General features: G+C 40.4%; 1 protein-coding gene across 3 annotated transcripts in view; it reads right to left on the bottom strand.

The window, feature by feature from the left end:
- Window positions 1-20,095, bottom strand: part of FER1L6 (fer-1 like family member 6) — a 102,856-nt gene that overhangs the window by 74,227 nt on the left and 8,534 nt on the right. For all 3 annotated transcript variants that reach the window (XM_083360546.1, XM_083360548.1, XM_083360547.1), the window contains 9 exons: window positions 15,462-15,544; window positions 13,463-13,589; window positions 10,081-10,135; window positions 9,622-9,753; window positions 8,639-8,701; window positions 6,977-7,055; window positions 4,864-5,020; window positions 2,700-2,886; window positions 693-885 (listed from right to left, as the gene is read on the bottom strand). In XM_083360546.1, the coding sequence (XP_083216672.1) occupies window positions 693-885; window positions 2,700-2,886; window positions 4,864-5,020; window positions 6,977-7,055; window positions 8,639-8,701; window positions 9,622-9,753; window positions 10,081-10,135; window positions 13,463-13,589; window positions 15,462-15,544 (1,076 nt within the window). The remainder of the gene's footprint in view (window positions 1-692; window positions 886-2,699; window positions 2,887-4,863; window positions 5,021-6,976; window positions 7,056-8,638; window positions 8,702-9,621; window positions 9,754-10,080; window positions 10,136-13,462; window positions 13,590-15,461; window positions 15,545-20,095) is intronic.

The following is a 20,095-nucleotide window of genomic DNA, read 5'->3' as shown; positions in this document are numbered from 1 at the left end:
TCTAACTACTGCGCCACCATGGCTCAGGAAACACAAAAGGTGTGCTAATTCTGCTTTATTGTGAGGCTCTATTATTGGGATCTTGGAAATCTGAATGTACAAACTTCCTGCTGTCACTTTTAACGACCATAAGAAAGGCTGAGCGCCAAAGAATTGAGGCCTTTGAACTCTGGTGCTGGAGAAGACTCCTGCGAGTCCCTTGGACTGCAAGGCGATCAAACCGTTCCTAGTCCTAGAGGAGATCAACCCTGACTGCTCTTGAGAAGGCCAGATCCTGAAGCTAAAACTCAAATACTTTGGGCACCTAATGAGAAGGAAGGACTCACTAGAGAAGAGCCTAATGCTGGGAAAGGTTGAGGGCAATAGAAGAAGGGGACGACAGAGAATGAGGTGGCTGGATGGAGTCACTGAAGCAGTAGGCGTGAGCCTGAATGGACTCCAGAAGATGGTAGAGGACAGGAAGGCCTGGAGGAACGTTGTCCATGGGGTCGCGATGGGTCGGACACGACTTCACAACTAACAACAACAACCCTAAGTTTCTTTCTCTAACCATTAAACCATTCGGGGCTCCTGCTTCTCTTCTCTGATTGTTTCCTAGACACCATCTCTTCCCCTCATTCCCCAAGATCATCCACAATTTCCACCAGCCTGAGTTTGTTTGTTTTTAACCAGAGAAGTATTTGTCTCTTTACCTTTATCACCATCTTGCTCATTTGAGATCTTCTTCATGTCTATGAAATGAGTTGCCAAAGCCACATCATTCATGCTGCCTTCATCCCATACTTGGATTTTGACTCTCCGACACAATGGGGGAAACATTTCTTTAAAGATAATCTGTTCATGCCACACAGGATCAGCACAGGTTTTTTGCACTGTGGTTCGCCCCTAAAACAAAAGAGGTTGGTTGAAGGAGGTCACCACCAAATGCCCTTTCTACTCTAGCTGGGAACAACATCCTCTAATGCAGTGGTCCTCAACTTTGTGGCTTGGTGGGCCAACTGGGGAACTGGGCTGCGCAAGCAGCGGGCTGGTACACACACACACACGTGCAGCTTGACTTGTGTGAGTGGCAGGCCAGAGGGCACACGCATAGGTACCCAGCTCAAATAGCGCAAGTTGGCCTGTGCGTGCACGTGCACTGTACCGTCACTCACGCACGTCGAGCTGCATGCACATGTGTGCATGCCGGTCTTCCACTCATGGAGCCCAGTTCCGAATAGGCCACAGTCCAGTAGTGGGCCATGGCCCGGGGGTTGGGGACCCCAACTCTAACATATCACTTCCTTCTGGATTCTGATATTCATGAGAAATAGCAGAAACCCCCAGTGCTATTCTACCCAAAGGGAGAAATCTACATGGGATCCTACTGGGAGTGATGAAGAAGGAAATCTACTGTAAGTCCCAAAAAGTCTTTTGTACAAATGGGACAGGCATTTTGGTAGAACCCTCCATTCACTCCATAGCAATTTTCTTCTTCCTTCTACAGAACTGAATTCTGAAAAAAATGTATAAGCAAACCTCTTAGTTTTCTATGAAGTTCACAGGAGTTACCTGCTAAACTTTCATTAAGCAAAGTGAAAAAGAAACAGGGGGAGGCAGTCAGGAGGATGCCTTCATCACCACATGCTTGAACTACTGCAATGTGTCCTTGATGCAGCAGCCCTTGAAGACAAGTCAAAGCTGGAGCTAGAACTGGATACAGTAGATGACACCCATTCTGAGACTGCTGAAGTGGTGTCCAAGAGGCTTCCAGGCCCAATTCAAAATGCTGATTATTACAAATAAAGCCCTATATACAGTATGGCACCAGGATGTATCAGGAGTCACATGGATTCTATCTGTCCTGTCTGAATATTTAGGGTGGGTTGAGGGTCCCACCACCACTATTGAGGTACATTTGGCCCCAAACCTTCTGTAATTCCAGAAATTCTGGAGATCAGATGAAATGTTATAATCATAATAGTAAAGTTGGAAGGGACCTTGGAGGTCATCCAGTCCAACCCCCTGCTCAGGCAGGAAACCCTATACCATTTCAGAGAAATGGCTGGCCAGTCTCTTCTTAAAAACTTCCAGTGTTGGAGCATTCACAGCTTCTGGAGGCAGGTTGTTCCACTGGTTAATTGTTCTAACTGTCAGGAAATTTCTCCTTAGTTCTAGGTTGCTTCTCTCCTTGATTAGTTTCCATCCGTTGCTTCTTGTCCTGCCTTCGGGCGCTTTGGAGAATAGCTTGACTCCCTCTTGTTTGTGGCGGCCCCTGAGATATTGGAACACTGCTATCATGTCCCCCCTAGTCCTTCTCTATCATGTCCCCCCTAGTCCTTCTCTTCCTTCTCTGACCTAGTAGTACATTTCTGAGAGATGATCATTCAGCCTCTTTTGAATGGACACCTAGCCTATAGTATGATTGGTTATTATGCTGATTAATATTGATATTAATTCAAATTTAAAAAGTGTGTGGGGGGGAAACTGACCATGTTGTGGTTTTCCCTTTATTATGCACCAGATAGTAGCAGTATACAAACACTGAACAACAAAGGCATAAATTGCTGAGATTGCTAACATAACTCTGCTCACTCAAAGTTCCTGACAGCTAAGTTAAAATGTTATGCATTTTAGCTGTTAGGAGACAACAGGAAAAACAAAAGGTTGTAGCAGACCAACTGACCACAGGCAATGCAACCCCTGCAGTGGCTACTTACCCTTTGACCTGCAAACATGACAACCACATATGGATCCACCAGGTCCTTACTATCGCCTATGAACGCTTTTGTGACATTGGCCATGATGCTAGAGTTCATTTTCGGAAGCTCCTCAGCTTTGTAGATTCTCACGTAAAATCGAGCCCAAGGTCTTTCTGATGGAAATCCCTTTGGAATCAAAAGGTTTCTGAAAACGGATGGGGGGGGGGGGAATGGAAGAAAAAAAAAGGAACAGATGAGCTAACCTCTGAAGAAAACTCAAAGAAGAAATTCCACAGAAATGGTTGCATGCATCAAAGCAACTCAATGCTTAACAAACCCTTGGCTGCAGCCCAAAGCTGTCCAAATTTGCCACCCAAATTTCTCAATTTTGAACAGTTTCCCACCTCTGCAAATAAAGATGCTCAAGTATGTATCATGCATTTCATTTTCAGTCCCGTTCTGAGATATTATTGATCATTCCTGGCTAGATTGGAGGCATTTTAAATTTAAATTTAAACAGCAAGCATGAGAGCCAGGATGGATCTGCACTGGAAGGAATTTAAACTCTTTCAAGTTATAGTCATAATTTGAACGGAGGGCCCTGGTTTGCCTTTTCATTGAATAGTTTTAACATACAATTTTTCTTTAAGAATCCCCCCTCCCCCTCCCTCCTCCCTCCCCCCCTACCTCTCCCCCCTCCCCCCCTCCCCCCCCCGACTTCCCAGACCTAAATACAAGATATATATAAAAAAAACAATCATAAACAACCATATACTAGCAACCATAAACTCTAAAATCCATCACTCTCTAGCTTATATAGGATAAGACAAACCTTAGTAATATTAAATATATATAGAAAAACTAAAATAGAAAAAGAAAAAAAGAAAGAAGACTCATTCAAATGCTACATGAAACTTCTTAACCCTATACTTGTTCTGGATAAACTCAATCCATTTTCTCCATTCCATAATATAACGTTCTTGCGAGTGATCGTTCAAATAGGCCGAAATCTTCGCCATCTCTGCCAGGTCGGAGACCTTTAAAGTCCACTCTTCTACGGTCGGCAGTTCCTCTTTCTTCCAATACTGACCTATCAAAAGTCTTGCTGCCGTGATTAAATTTAACATCAACTTAATGTCCACAACTGTAGCATCTGTAATTATTCCCAACAAAAAAAGTTGCGGACAAAACTTTATCCTTTGCTTAAAAATCTTCTGCATATTCCACCAAATTTTTATCCAAAAAGCCTTAACCTTTTTACAAGTCCACCATATGTGAAAATATGTTGCATCTTCATCTCCACATCTCCAGCATTTTGGCTGATAATTCGGATAAAAGGCCCTGGTTTGCCTTTTGATTGCATTAATGCCTCGCCACCATTACTTGTGTATGTAAATGGTGTCTTTAGCACGGTGTTTCTCAACCTTGGCAACTTTTAAGATGTGTGGACTGCACAGTGCTGACTGGGGGACTCTGGAGGTAGGAAGAAATTTATTAACTAGGCAAAGAACGATCCAGTGACTTTAATTCAGTAGCTTAATGGAATCTTCACTGCATTTAAAGGTAAAGGTTCCCCCGCACATTCGTGCTAGTCGTTTCCGACTCTAGGGGCCGGTGCTCATCTCCGTTTCAAAGCCGAAGAGCCAGCGCTTGTCCGAGGACGTCTCCGTGGTCATGTGGCCGGCATGACTAGATGCCAAAGGCGCACAGAACGCTGTTACCTTCCCACCGGAGTGGTCCCTATTTTTCTACTTGCATTTTTACGTGCTTTCGAACTGCTAGGTTGGCAGAAGCTGGGACGAGTAACAGGCGCTCACTCTGCTACGCGGCACTCGGGATTCGACCCGCCAAACTGCCGACCTTCCGATCGACAAGCTCAGCGTCCTAACCCACTGAGCCACCGCGTCCCTTTTGAGCCACCGCGTCACTGCATTTACTACATTTCAAACCTAAAGTAAATCAAAAAGCTTCTCTCCATAAAATCCCTAGAAATTCTGCAGCAGTTAAGAGTGCTGTTTCCCAAGGTGCTCTTTAATCAAAAGCAAACCGACAAAGCTGTGAGAGAGACTTTGTCAAGCATCACTAAGACCCCCGTTATTCCTGCAGGATTATTTTGCACGGCCGCTGCTTCTTTATATTGACCCCAAGGGCCAGCCAGAGAAGGAGGAAAGTGACATTATACTTCTCTATCTGCTCTTCGGCATCGCTTCCTTTCTGAGTTGGTTGGACCGTGTCTCCTTTCCCCGCCACGCTGATATCACATTTCAGGTATCCCTTGACTCCTGTTCTAATGTCAGCTGGATTTGTGAGAACGGCCCATTTGTCACAGAATTGATGTCCTGGAAAAACATACAAAGAGAACAGTGCCCAGTAGAGGTTTTGAGACCCCTGCTAATAGCAATACAGCAACCCTCAACTTACGACCACTATTATTTATTTTATTTTATTTTTTAATTTTTTATTTTTATTACATTTATATCCCGCCCTTCTCCGAAGACTCAGGGCGGCTTACAAGCTTAGCAGTATTGAGACCCAAAGTTCTATTGCTAAGGGAGACAGTTAATACGTGTCTTTCGCCCCATTTTGCGACCTTTCTTGCCACGGTTACTAAGTGAATCACTGCGGCTGTGAAGTTAGTAACACAGTTGTTAAGTGAATCTGGTTTCTCCATTGACTTTGCTTGTCAGAAGGTCGCAAAAGGTGTTCACAAGCGTCTGGGACACTGCAACTGTCATAAATATGAGTCAGTTGCCAAGTGTCTGAATTTTGATCATGTGACGCCAGGAGATGCTGCCATGGTTGCAAGTGTGAAAAACGGTCATAAGTCATTTTTTTCCCTCTGCACTTGTAATGTTGAACGATCGCTAAATGAACTGTTGTAAATTGAGGACTACTTGTACAGATCTCGACTAAACAATCGTTTGTTTAGTGACCATTACAAAGGCATTGAAAAAAGTGACGACCATTTTGATCACGTGATGAAAATTCAGACACTTGGCTACTGGTAGGTATTTATGACGGTTGCAATGTCCGGGCATCACGTAACAAGCAAAGTCCACTTTCAGTACTTTTTCTGGCTTTTTGGATAAAATTTGTTCCACATCAAGTTCCACTTTCAGTACTTTCTCTGTCTTGTCATTCCTTAACTAACATCTTTGAGACATAGTCTATCCATCTCCAGACATCATTACTGACAAGTGTTGGTACTGTAGTCACTAACTCCATTGTTCAATGATCTCTTTTAACATTTCTGAAGTTGAAACATTTTGGGTCATTGTGTAAGTCCCCAGCATCAACAACAGGCTTGCGATTTTTGCTCCAGCTTAGAATTGTTAGTCCCATTTAGTGTCTACTTTCTAAAAAAAAATCATAAAATAATTAATCTAACACAGCCAAAAGACGTCTGTTTCCCATCAGAAGCTATTTATTTCTAAATATAAAATCTTATCAGTAAAGTCAATGTTCCAAATTTATCTGGATTTTTAACCCATTTATAACTTTCTTGCATCAAAATTTTGTTTAGACTTTAGCTGTTTATTTCAAATTTGGTAAGTACTTAAGCTTATAATTAATCTATTATTCAGATTTGAAGATAAATACTAATAGCTTTAACATAGTTATTAAGCAATTCCTACAAGCAATTAGAAAGCGTGACTTGAGAATTTTGTGTTTTTAAAAGGTTGCAAGAGGCACTCAATTCCATGGAAAATCACTGTCCTGTGGCTTTCTCTCCAAGAGAAGTCATCCGGACCACATGTGGGCGATCTCCTGTTTTACCATTATCCGGGAGAGATTTGAAGCAGTGTACAGTATTCACCGGTTTCTTGATCTTTACTGCAGTCATTGCCTCCACTTTCACGGAGACATCTTCAATTCACATATCACCCCCAGAAGTCAAGAAATAATATTAAATCTTGTTTATGAACTCCAGCTCGATGAAAGCAATCTTTGTAATTCTATTTCTGAAGGATTATGATCACCTTTAGGTTAATGGCAATGTATTCAAATATTCTGCCTCTGGATCTTGTCCTTTCTTACATCAGGTTGGTGCCAATTTTCAAACTTCTAACACAGCAGAAGTTGTGATCCAAATTTGTCCACTCTCAGGGGTAACCTTAATATAGATGATTCAATATGGGCAGTAAATATGCAATATCTACACAATCCAGAAGTGGATTGGTCTGCTTGCTTTTTGTTTTAATTGCAAGTTAAGTGAATTAGCCTCAAGGTCCAACAAGTTAAGGAGAAAAAAACTGTTTAACAAAAAGAGAAATTGCTGAAAGTAGCTTGCTTACCTGGTTCGTTGTAAACGGTTCCCAAATCTACTTTGAAGGAGCCAATCAATACACTTCTTATAAGTTTGTTATGCATAACCTGCCAAGGAAGACATGTAAAATGTTTGTCCACCTACCTATCTCTCTCTCTCTCTCTCTCTCTCTCTCTCTCTCTCTCTCTCTCTCTCTCTCTCTCTCTGATCTGTTTATCTGTCTGAAATGGTATAGAGTTTCCTGCCTTAGCAGGGGGTTGGACTAGATGACCTCCAAGGTCCCTTCCAACTTATTATTATTATTATTATTATTATTATTATTATTATTATTATTATTATTATTATTATTATCTAATATGCTACCTTAATCACTAAAGCAACTTTAACCACAGAAGTTACATTTCTGGAGTATAAACATTTTTATTATATGAAAGTTTATACTCCAGAAATGTTCCTTCTCTGACATTTAAACTTTCCAAAGGCAGAAGAACCAGAGCAGTTATTTACCTTTGGAATAAATATTCTTGGGCCTGTCTGTTAATCATTCTATAGTATAGGGATGACAGAAAATAAACTGAATTTGAATTTAACTAATTTCATATTTTCCAGGCAATTGTAGAAACAAAACAGTTGAATTTTTTTTTAAAAAAAATCTCAATGCCATTCAATTAGGGTCAATTAGTAATTAGGAAAAAGTCTGTCCAAATATCCAAGTATCCATAAAATTAATGTATAAATTGCACTCTATTTTGGAAAAAATGACTGTAAAAACCACATATAAAATATCTCCAAATAAAAAGGTGCTTGGGGAAATATCTATCCAAATGGATATATCTTTAAATACAAACATTTTTTAAAATAGCAAATTTGGTGCAACATGTTCCACAGATATGAAGAAATAACAAGATACTGGGAGACTTGGAAATTTTGTTCATAATTAATATAATTCAACTCTTCTTTTATTTTGGCGGGAGCTTTTAATCCTGCATATCCCTCTGCATTTTACCCTTTCTTGTCATTTTAATCCATTGCCGTAATTCATTCTGTGCAGAAGTGTCTGCAGGATAGAACATGGTCAAAAAAGTCACAATGATATCTGTGTTGGTGCAATCAAAGTGCCATCCATTTGTTACATCAACAATAGGCAGAGCTTTGATCTCATCATTGTGGCTTTTTGACTGCACCCTGCAGACACTCCTGATTCCATGACACAGGGACCACTAAAAGGAATCGGATTGTTCATATTTTCTATCAGTGCAGTAGAATCAATCAATCAATCAGTTAACAGCTCCAGTCCCTTTGATTGTGCAAACAAATTAGTTACAACAGTGTCCATGTCAGGAAGAGGCATAAATTTTGGATGTTGGTTGTGAAGTTGTCTTATTTCCTATAAAGTGGGCCTGACCTTGACAGCCCAAATTTAAATGCTGATTTAAATGCATAATATACGTAAAATACAGGAACCCAACAGAAAATAAATCTGAGAAGAAAATAGATTGTTCCAATTAGAAATAAAGTTAAAGAGGCTGTGTTCAAAAATGCATAAGCCTCTTATTAACATAAAGTCATCCAGTCAGTTTTTAATTTTTACAAGTACAAGCCATCTCTCTCCTACACAACCAAGTTTGTTCCTTAGATTTTTAAACAACAAATTACAGTAATTGTCTGCCCAAGATGTATATATACTTACAGAGATGTTGATAATTTTGTCAAACAGATGAACTTGAGGCCCAATGAAATCAAAGAGAAAATACTGAGAAGGAAAAAAAAACCCAAACAATAAGTATAACAGAATTTAGAAGAGTATCTTTAGAGCTCATATCTTTAAATTTTCCAGCAAAGGGTAACATGAAAGAATAACATAAAAGGAAAAATAATAATTTCAACTTCTCCATCACTGTGTTTCTCATCCATTTGAGAGGCAATTTTGTATTGTTATCAGCTTTGAATCATAATAATTGCAGAATTGATTTCTGATTCCTGATATATATTTTTCACTTGAACCCTAAATTAAATTATAAGTCCTTCTCCTAAAGGAAAAAAATCTGGGAACTAAAGTTTAGTGAAACTACTAGGCAACTCCAACAAACATTCATAGCATGCTTAAGCTACATGTTCATTTGCAAGATATCTTAGAATGTGCAGGTAGTCCTCAACTTATAACCGTCTGCTTAGTGTCGTTCAAAATTACAGTGTACCTTCCCAGAGCTTTGTACAATCCAGATTTAAAGTTTGGAGCGCTACTCCCCATCCCCATGGTCACATATGACCTTTTTTGCTGGAAACTGGTCTTTCATTCTAATTTCTGCCAAAAAAAAATGCCTATTGTAGATAATAGATGCACTTAATGACTGCAGTCTTTGCTTAACGACCAAGGTGTTTGCTTAACAACAATTGTAAAAAAATTCATAAAATCAAGTATGGTCACATGGTGACCTGCTTAATGACTGACATGACTTACAACCATAATTCCAGACTCACTTACAGATGTATTCTTCCCCATATCACTCTAATGTAGGTACGTATACCCCCAAATGGGGAAAAACCCTCCAACGGGTGACACAGCTGGCCTTTTAACCATCTTATTCATTTTACTAAAAATACAAAAAAAAACCAAAAAGCAAACCAGCTGGGACATCTGTGTTTTCTAACCACTCAGCTCAGTTTACATACTTCATTATAAAACGGTGTATTGGTTCCTTCTTTGACTGTAGTCTGCTTCTTTTCATCCCCAATTTCTATAATCACCACCGGATCTATATTCTCTCCAACGAGCTGCCGTGCTTCGATGATGGTTATGGCAATCTGCAAGAATGCAATGCAAATTTGACTCAGAATCTGTCAGGCAGGAAAGACCAGGTGCACATGCGAAGGTTCAATTGGGCTGCTTTATTGCTGAAAGCCTATGCGCAGGAATCTTCTCAACTAACACTCTGTATCTGGTCAGAGTTAGATAAAGGTCAACAGCACTCAAGGGGTTTAGGCTTAGTTTCTTTGTAGCTACGTAGGGATTCTAGGCCAATCCCTCTTTTTCACTCCCCCCCCCAAGGTTCTGCCATTCCTTCTCCTACAAAATCGAAAAGGATGTTCAGGTCCTTGACCAAAGGCACTGGGCATCAATTTGTACTTTACCTGATAATTCTGCGTTTTCATTTCCGATTCATGGATCTTCAACTGCAGCTTGGCTCTGTTTCCATTTCAGAAGATAATGACAGGAGTCAGTCTTCAGAAGCTACACTTTACATGGTTAACAAGTCTAATATGATTTAAGTTGCCCATTTCCATATTTAGACAGAGGGCTTACTTAAAATTGCAAGTTATTCAGAGAACTTTTAGAACATAGGCAATGATCCAAGTTTCAGAATTAAAGCACTTATGGCCCTGATTCACATATATTCTTCTAAGAAAGGTTGTTAGGAGAACCAAATTTGGCTTGGTTCGTGTATAGCAAAAAGCGTAATGTTCAGTTCACTCAAAATGCCAAGCCAAAGTCAAAACTATGTTTTCAAGTTCATTCCCTAAAGAGTTAGGAACAACCTCTTTCTGAACCCTTGGGAGCCTGATGTACAGGGCATTAAATAATACCAGCAATTATGAGGTTTGATGGCTGCATATGTTATACAACATTGGAGAGAAACCATCATTTCATAATAATGTCAGGTTTCAGCATCCAAAAAGTCCTATGTTCAGTCAGTTGGAGAATTTTAATCAGCTTTGGAGAAAATGGCAATCAATCACTACTATACATGGTGCATCTAGATGACCTTCTGTATTAAAGGCACCATCATCCTCAACATGATTTACTATGAAAGACAAACAATAGAGTGCTCTGTTAGTCTTTTTCTAGTAGCATCCATTCTAGCAGCCAAATGCTAGAAGGATTTCTGTTTTTAAAACCAGGCAGCCCAAACATTTCACTGTCTTAGAATGAGTGTTTAGTATATTTTCATATGTGAAATCTGCAGTGACTGAGTTTGCATAACATACTATTCTAGGCTAAAATGTTTTATAAATCAGACCTTCATGGAAAACTAGAAAAATGTTTCCTTCCTTCCTTCCTTCCTTCCTTCCTTCCTTCCTTCCTTCCTTCCTTCCTTCCTTCCCTCCCTACCTCCCTCCCATATCAACTGAGAAAACAGAAAGGTTTAATTATGGATGGAAAAGCTAAAATGCATGTTGAAAAATTATAAATTGGTGTCATCTATGCCATTGTGGGTATATATGAAAGTAGGAATTAGTAGGTTAGTGATACTTGCATTCAGCACAGTACTGAATGGGATAATGGAAAAGAGATGATTTTTTGAAAATATCATGGACATTCTGAACGTACGTCATCCAAGTAAAAATTCCCATAGAAGTGAATATATATATGTAGCTCAGGGTTGCAGCCTTGGTACTCTCTGAACTTGGTTGTTTGCATGCAGGTAATTCATTACCCAATTAAGTAACATCAGAGTGGAATTTGCAGCCTGTTTAAATAGAGCACTTTGTTGTTGGGAATGTGTGTTTTTTTTCCTTGGTAATTCCTTGATTAGGGCATTGTTTACTGCTTGATTGATTGCTGGGTATTAATTCCTGCTTATCTGGGTGTTGGCTGCTAGAGATAATGTGCTCTGGTCTTTTTGTTTCCTTATTCGCTTTTTATTGTCTCTTTGGAGTGTGCAAATATGGTTTGTTTTTATGCATTTATTGATGGCTGATTTTGGTGAATGCCAAATTTCTGGAACTCCTTAGTATTTTTGGATTTAGCCTGATCTAGGACGGTCACAATTTCACAGTTGAAGACAGTTGAGTCTGTCCATGTGTGATGAGATTTAGGAGCTTGCATGGTGTTTTCTGACTACTAGTTGGTGTTCATGGATGTGCTCTGATAGTCTTCTGCCTGACTGTCCTACAGAGTAGCTGTTATCGTCCTTACGTAGTATGTTGTAGATGTCTTTGTTTTTTTCTTCTTGGTCTACTGGGCCTTTTGGCTTACCTAAGAGGTTTTGGAGGCTTTAGTTGGCTGGTGTGCCACACAGTAATGCCATGTGGCTGTAATAGACTGTGGGTTGGTTCTGAAGTGTAACTCACTTAACAACAGTCTTGCTTAACAATGGAAATTTTGGGCCCCATTGTGATCATAAGTCAAGGACTATCTGCAACGTTGATTCGCCTGAAATGGAAGAGTCTGTTGGGAATATATGCATTTACCTGTGCTTCTGGTGAATAGACTAAATAATAGTAGCAACTGGTACACTGTTGGAGACCTTGAGAGACTATGTTGAGGACAAATTATCCTGGACAAGATTTATCTTCGTAGTTGCTAAAAAATTGACAACAATTGGACAGCACATGATCAATGTAGATTTCCTTTCTTTAGTATCCTGAGATGTGCCTTGGATACCCAGATGAATGAATGAATGAATAAACTATCTGCCTTACTCAGAAGCTTTGAGTAATGTTCATCCCTGTCTGCTCAGTTACTCTTAAGAGAATACTTTTCTGACAAGGGAATACTTTCCATTCTTCCCCATTCATTGGCCATAACAATGGTGACGGGTCTTCCCAATATTTTGCTAGGATAGCAGCCCCCAACCTTTCCAGTAACTGTTTCTGTGGAGGGTGTTTTTTCCATGGACCAGGGCTATGTGGTTTCACATGCTGCCTGGATCCTGCACATGCACAGATGGGGCTTCGCTCCCTTGCGCGGCCCAGTTCCTGGCAGGCCATAGGCTGCTGCTGGGGTTTGGGGATCCCTGAGCTAGGACATCTGTAGAACTGGACAATAGTTTGGAAATACGTTGGAAGTATGTGGGAATCTGGGAATGCAAGCATAGCCTCTGTAACTCCTTAAAGCAGCTGCATCTTTTCCAGGAAAGCAGGCAGGTGCTGCGTTCATGCCCATATGTGCTGAAAAGCACCTTTTTGGAACTCAATTTGTACCAATCGCACAGCCATAGTCACTTATTCAAAATTTGCTTTATGTTTAAATATTAACCACAAAGACACTGTTATCAGCCCAAAGAGCAGGATATAACACTGGGAATGTTGAGGTCGCCTGCTTGCCAAACTGACAAGAGTTCTTACATGATATCAAATATAACTATCAGTCTCACATATATGAAAAATGCCGCTGTTCGTGTACTTTGTAGCTTCAACTGTCACATGGACCTAGAAGGTGGATTCAATTTTTGACCCAAGTCAGCAACTTGCTTTCAATAGACAAGATTAAAGGTTAAATCACGATTGTTGAACTATTCCTTCCCACTTTTTCATCTGATGCAAGTTTGCCTTCAGATGGCAACATTTTGTTGACATAGATTCTGCCTCCTCCTCCATGTCATTATCCGCAAAGAGCTTCCACTTAAGCATATTGGTTTTACACTTAAGCACTCCAACTCTCAACCTGCTAAGGGTTAATGCCAGATGATGGAGAAAAGTGACAAATTCCATGGTTTCCAGTCTTTGGCTAGATCAACAAGAGACAGGAGTATTTAGCAAGGGAAAAGATTTTTTTTTTTGACCTATATACCTTTTACTCCAAGACGCTGAAACTCCAGAGTTACAGATGGAGTCAGATTCATCATTCAGCATATCTTCTAGTTCACCATCTTGACCACTCACAACTGCATGCTGTAAATGTTCAGATATCTGCTCCTCTGTGGAAGAAAGATATATATATATCTTATATATATATGTGTGTGTGTGTGTTCACGTAATCTCCTTTTGCGATATTCTGACAAGCAAAATCGATGGGGAAGCCAGGTTCACTTAACACCCGGGTTATCAAGTTAACAACTGCAGTGATTCACTTAACAACTGTGTCAAGAAAGGATGTAAAATGGGGCAAAACTCACTTAACAACTGTGTTGCTTAGCAATGGAAATTTTGGGCTCAGTTGTGATCAGAAGTCGAGGACTACCTAATACGTATATGGACTATCCTACTGGAACTCTAATCCAATATAATGTTGCTTTGATAATATGAATTCTACTTCATTACTTTGTTTGAAATGCCTGCCTAACAAGGTTAATAATGAAGTGCTGTGTGACGTTTTGCTTATTTATCTGCTCATAATTAAAAGGGAAATTGGAAATTGTGGACAAGTTAATCAGGCCTCTTGATGGCTAGCTTTGGTTTAGATTTATAACTGTACATTAGTTTTCTCCTTCCTCTCCCTAAAATACAAATCCCCAAAGAAGAAAAAAACAGGTAGATAAATGTAGTGAGGACCTTTGAGATTTAAAGCAATAATCCATTATAACTTATGTGGCCAAGAAAGTTGATTTGTTTCAAATTATGAGAATCTTCTCTGATCAAAGCTGCTAAAAGTTAAAAATTTCCTGCCATTTTGGGTAAGCAATGCTCAATAGTGTAGTAGGCCCTAAAATAGGTTTAATATTCTAAGCAAAAAGCCAAACCCTTTTGTTCTTTCTCTTCCCTTTAAAGGTCTAAAGATTTCTGGATTTTGCATCCATATCTTGACCATTGTGGTTTCTGGACATCCAAAAATGTTAATTAAAGTCTCAAGCCATCACATATTTATCCACCTCTGATCTAAAACTCTGCTAATCCACTAGAGCAGGGGGTTAGGAAACTATGCCCCTTTTATGACTTGTGGACTTCAACTCCCAGAATTCCTGAGCCAACCATCTGACTCAGGAATTCTGGGAGTTGAAGTCCACAAGTCATAAAGGGCCCATAGTTCCCTACCTCTTCACTAGAGAAATGCTCTAGAACAGAGGTCCCCAACCTTTTGGACACCAGGGACCGCTTCTGTGGAGAAAGGTTTTTCCACAGACCAGAGAATGTGTGGTTTTGTGTGCTGCCTGCATCCCAAGGATGGGGCTTTCCTTGTTTGTGCGGATTGGTTGCTGGCATGCCAACGCCCACTACTGCTCCACCGACCGGGGTTGGTGACCCCTGCTCTAGAAATTTCTCTGCATTGGAGAAATGCTCTAAGCAAATCTTCTCAATGGGTGAGAAGAGTCTCAACTGAGAACCAATTTGGTCTAGTGGTTGAGGCACCAGGCTAGAAGGCAGAAGCCTGTGAGTTCTAATCCTGCCTTAGTCATGAAAGGCGGCTGGGTGACTTGAAGCCAGTCACTCTCTGTCAGCTCAACCCACCTCACAGGGTTGTCGTAGTGGGGAATATAGCTGGAGGAAAGAGTACAGTTTATGTTTGCCACCTTGAATTATTGATAAAAAATAATAAAAGGAAATAAATAAATAATAAATGAAGGCTCTGAGTTTTCAAATCTCCTGCTCTAGACAATAGTGAATCAGCATGGAAAATGGCACCAACCTTGTAACTCACAAACAAAAAATAATAATCTATTGACCTTGTGCTATTGATGCTTGAAAAATCTTCCCTTTAAAAGAGACCTAAGTTCAGAGTTCAGGTTTTCCTGGACAAAGGTAGCATGTTATCATGCTCTTTACTATGCACATAAAACCCGATGTCTCAAGGAAGCAATTGCCCTGCAATATTTGGATATTAGATGACATCATCTCAAACTAGATAGGCTTACCCGTTGCTCCCTTGTTTGCAATGACTAATCCCTTGTCTGCTTTTCTCTTCATCTTCATCTTTATTCCAGCGAACAATCCTTTTCTGCAAATAATAGTGAGGAGGAGGAGGAGGAGGAGGAGGAGGAGGAGGAGGAGGAGGAGGAGGAGGAGAAGGAGGAGGAGGAGGAGATAAGTATCAAAACAAAACTTTTAATTCTTTCAACAGTATTCCAGGCTGCCTCATTCAAGATGCTATTCTATTCTACTTCCACTCTTTATCTTCTATTTTTCCCTGGCATTCTTCGATTTTTACTCAGTGTTCCTTTCTTCTTAAGGAAAGTCAGTCTTTGCTACGCTATTTCTGACCCTTCCACACCCTAGAATTCTTTTTCTTTAATGTTTCTTTTGTTTTATTATCTGCTAAACTTGTGGTTCTCCCAAAGCTGCTGGTGGCACCACCACCACCACTACCAGGTGCTGTGATTCAGGGTCAGCCTGTGGGTTCGGCATTTGGGTCGGACGACTCAGAGGAAGAGGAGGGGGTGTTGGAGAGCTTGCTGAGGAGGTTGGAGAGCTTGCTGATGAGAGCCCTCAGCCAGGCCCCTCCCACCTGGTCACGACGCAGACCCAGCTGTGTGAGCCTGACAGCGTGGATGAAGATGACCCACAGCTGGCCCTGTTCAAGGACGCCCGACGCAGGAGGCAGTCAATCAGGAGTAAACAGAGGAAGGCAATGGGGCACCTCGGAAGGAGGCAGAGAGAAGCCACTCCCTGAACTGTATAAAAGGGGAATGCGTGGGAGGGCTGGTTTGCTGAAGGCAACCGCTTGAATAGTTCCTGTTTCATGGTTCGTGTTTGCTCTCTTTGCTCTGTTTATGTTTTTATGTTAATAAATTTGGCAGGCTTAGTTCCAGCCTCTTGCCTTCTTGTAAAAGGGGTTGTCCCTGCCTTATCTGCAGGGCCGGTAGCAGGCTGGTACAGAACACCAGGGAATGGGACAACTTGCCACAACCAATTTGTTACGGCCAACTCGCCATGGCCAACTCGCCACAGCCAACTTGCCATGGGACAACTCACTGCAAAACAATGTAACAATTCTATTTAATTATTTAAAATAAATTTTAAAAATATTTTAATTTTTGTCAATTACATTTCATTCTGTCCCTCCTTTTGCATCCTTTCTTTAATGATTCTACTCCGCCATTTCTTTGTTATTAGTGTAACTTTTGTCCAGCAACGAGTTTTCCTGTGGCGAGTTGGCCACAGCGAATTCTCATAGACCCTGACTACCATTCCTTCGGAGTGAGGATGGTATTCTTCTGACTATATTAGAATCCACACCCAGAAAACAAACAAACATTGCACAGGTGGCATGCTTTACATTTGTTTAAAGGTACTGCAGTTAGGCAAGAAAGTATGTGCACAAAAAATAATTCCATAGAGTTTTGAAGAAGAAAACTTAGCTACCAATGGGCACAGATCCCATCCTTAATTCGTGTCCTGATATAACTAGGATCATCCCCTGTGATAGGTATTGACTGTAACATGGCAGACACAGCTGGGTGATCAACATGTCTCTCTTTTTTAAGTGACATTGCACATATGTAAAATGGAGATAGATTTGATCACTTGGTCACACCCACCAGTGATTATCACCATACACATACCAATGCCACTATAAAATAATAGGGTCAAATAATAAACCATTTCAAATCTGGCTAATTTGACTAATCCAAAGTGTTGGTTGTGAATTAGTGCCATGCTTCTCAACCTGGGCAATTTCCAGACAGGTGGACTTCAATTCCCAGAACTCACACCTGGAAGAATTTGAGAAAAGATATTTTAGTGTGATATATGAACCCAACAGCAGTTGTTGGTGTTTTTTTTTTTTTTGCACTACCACCTTGTTCTATTTATTTGATCACAACAGTGTTTCTTGCCCCGAAGGTAACTGGACTTTCTTGTTTTACTTTGAAGACATTTCGCTTCTCATCCAAGAAGCTTCTTCAGCTTTGACAGGATGGTAGGGAATGGAAGGATTTATAGATTGATACAAAATCATCTACTGTATCTGCAGTCTTTTTAAAGTCTCAACGTCTTTTTTTGTATCATGGCGACCAAAACAGAATGCAATATTCCAAGTATGGCCTTAACAAGGCATTATAAACTGGTACAATCTTGATTCTACCCTCTGTTAATGCAGCCAAGAGTGTTGGCATTTATTTTTTTTTTTTTGGCAGCTGCAGCACACTGCTGGCTCATATTTAAATGATTGTCCACTAGGACTCCAAGAACCCTCTCATTCAGCCAGGTACCACTTGTTCAATACCTGTGCATTTATCTGGTATAGTTTAATCTTGACCTCTTTTGAATCAGGAACTGGCAAGCAAGTTTTAGTTACATTCACTCTTCCTGTGGGCTCACAGCATGAGTTTAAGGAATGTTTTCCAGTTAATCCTTATGCATTTTTTTTAAAAAAATCATAGAACCCCCTCAATGGTATGACAGAATCCATGTGGAGTTGCCCTCCATGATGTATCATGAACATGTCAGCAAAAACCGCAGGGAACGAAACCAGCATCTTGCTGATAGAAAGTTCTGATTCCCAAATATATTGAGAGCTACCCAGCTGAGCATTTTGCTTCCGAGGCAACTGAAAGCACATCTGCAGAACAAATGGCACGTCTGTGCAAAACAGTTAGAACCAGGCCTTTTTTTGTCATAGAACGCTCAGAACGGAGTTCCGGCACCTTTTTTGGATGGAACCTTGTAGGGTAGGCAAGGCGGGTTAGAACACACGCATCCATCCAAACATCTCAGTTCCCAAGCACTAGAACAGCCGGTGGCTGAGCAGTTGTTCCTAATGTTGTAAAAATATGAAGAGCATTTCCCGATGATTAAAAATAGAGAAGCTGAAACAGAAGCAGCACAGAAGCAGGAATCGCTCTCTCCGCTTCTATTTATTTATTTACTTTAATTTATATAATTTAGGCACCATCCCACTTGGCAACTTAGCCTTTAAAAAGGAGGAAATAATAGAATAGAAGAACAGGTCGTGTACATACAGAAGGAGAAATAAAGGATAAACCTTAAGCATACACAGGTGCCCACAACACCCTACTCCAAGGCTTGGGAGAACGAGTTTGAAACACTTTCCCACACCTCCCTTAATTTTCCTGAGGAAAACGCTCAAATACCTCAAACCCAGTTTTTTGTTCAATATCTTGCTCAATTTAATCAAAAGTCAATCAAAGAGTAATGGATTAATATTGCTGGGATATCTGCAAAAGCTTACTGTAAAGAGAACGAGTTTGAAACACTTTCCCACACCTCTCTTAATTTTCCTGAGGAAAACGCTCAAATACCTCAAACCCAGTTTTTGTTCAATATCTTGCTCAATTTAATCAAAAGTCAATCAAAGAGTAATGGATTAATATTGCTGGGATATCTGCAAAAGCTTACTGTAAAGAGAATTTGCAATCTCTAGGTATTTTTTAAGCTGCTTTTAATGACTATATTCAGATCGGAATCGTTTTCATTATTCTGGCTGTATCTTGCATTATTGCTTCCAACTGTGTACTGGAAGCAAGGTTTAATATGAATAAAACTTCTTCCAAATGCTTCGTTATGTTGCAAAGAAAAATCTGACTCTCTCCAACTGGAAAAAATCAGCCGATTGTGGATTTCTAGCAGTAGTCCCAAACAATGCATGTGCCTTTTAGATAAATTCTCTAGTCTGGTGTTTTTTTTAATCTCAGTGAGAGCTGGGGAACTGTGGAATTGAAGTCCATACATCTTAAAGTTGCTGTGACTGAAAAATATTGCATCCATTCCATCACCTATATACTTCAGGATTACCGTATGGTTTTGCTGACTATAAAAAGAAAAATAAATCAAGCAGAAAAATATATAGCTATGTCTTGGAAAGCGTGTTTCTTTAATTTTAGTAATGTTAAATACTGCTTTTAGAAAACGGCAGCATTTATTTTTAAAAGTTCCTAGAGCTCATAAATTCAAAGTATGTAGAAAATACTTAGCCTAGTGAATTCATTACAGGTAGTCCTCAACTTATGACCACAATTAAGCCCGAAATTTCCGTTGCTAAGCAAGACAGTTGTTAAGTGAGTTTTGCCCCGTTTTATGACCTTTCCTCCCCCTTTGTTAAGTGAATCATTGCAATTGCTAAATTAGTGACATGGTTGTTAAATGAATTATACTTCCTCCCTGACTTTGCTAGTCAGAATGATGCAGAAGGTTTTATTTATTTTATTTATTTATTTATTTGTTTTTATAAACCGCCCTTCTCCCGAGGGACTCGGGGCGGTGTACAGAATAAGGTAGGTATACGGATTGAACAATAGTGAAAAAACAATAGTAAAAACAAACTGGGACCCCAATTAGAGCTATCAGGCCAGGCCGGACTGCTGGAACAGGTAAGTTTTTAAGTCGCGCCGGAAGGTGCGGAGGTCGGGGGCCATCCGGATTTCGGTTGGCAAGCTGTTCCAGAGGGCTGGCGCACCCACTGAGAATGCCCTCCCCCTGGGGGCCACCAGCCGACATTCCTTGAGCGGTGGCACCCTGAGGAGGCCCTCTCTGTGGGAGCGCACAGGACGGTGGGGTGCTGACATTGGCAGAAGGTGCTCCCGTAGGTAGT

Source organism: Vipera ursinii (assembly GCF_947247035.1).
Source record: "Vipera ursinii genome assembly, chromosome: 3".
NCBI classification, from domain to species: domain Eukaryota; kingdom Metazoa; phylum Chordata; class Lepidosauria; order Squamata; family Viperidae; genus Vipera; species Vipera ursinii.
Note: the sequence above shows the minus strand (reverse complement) of the source record. Positions and strands in the feature narration are given on the sequence as shown.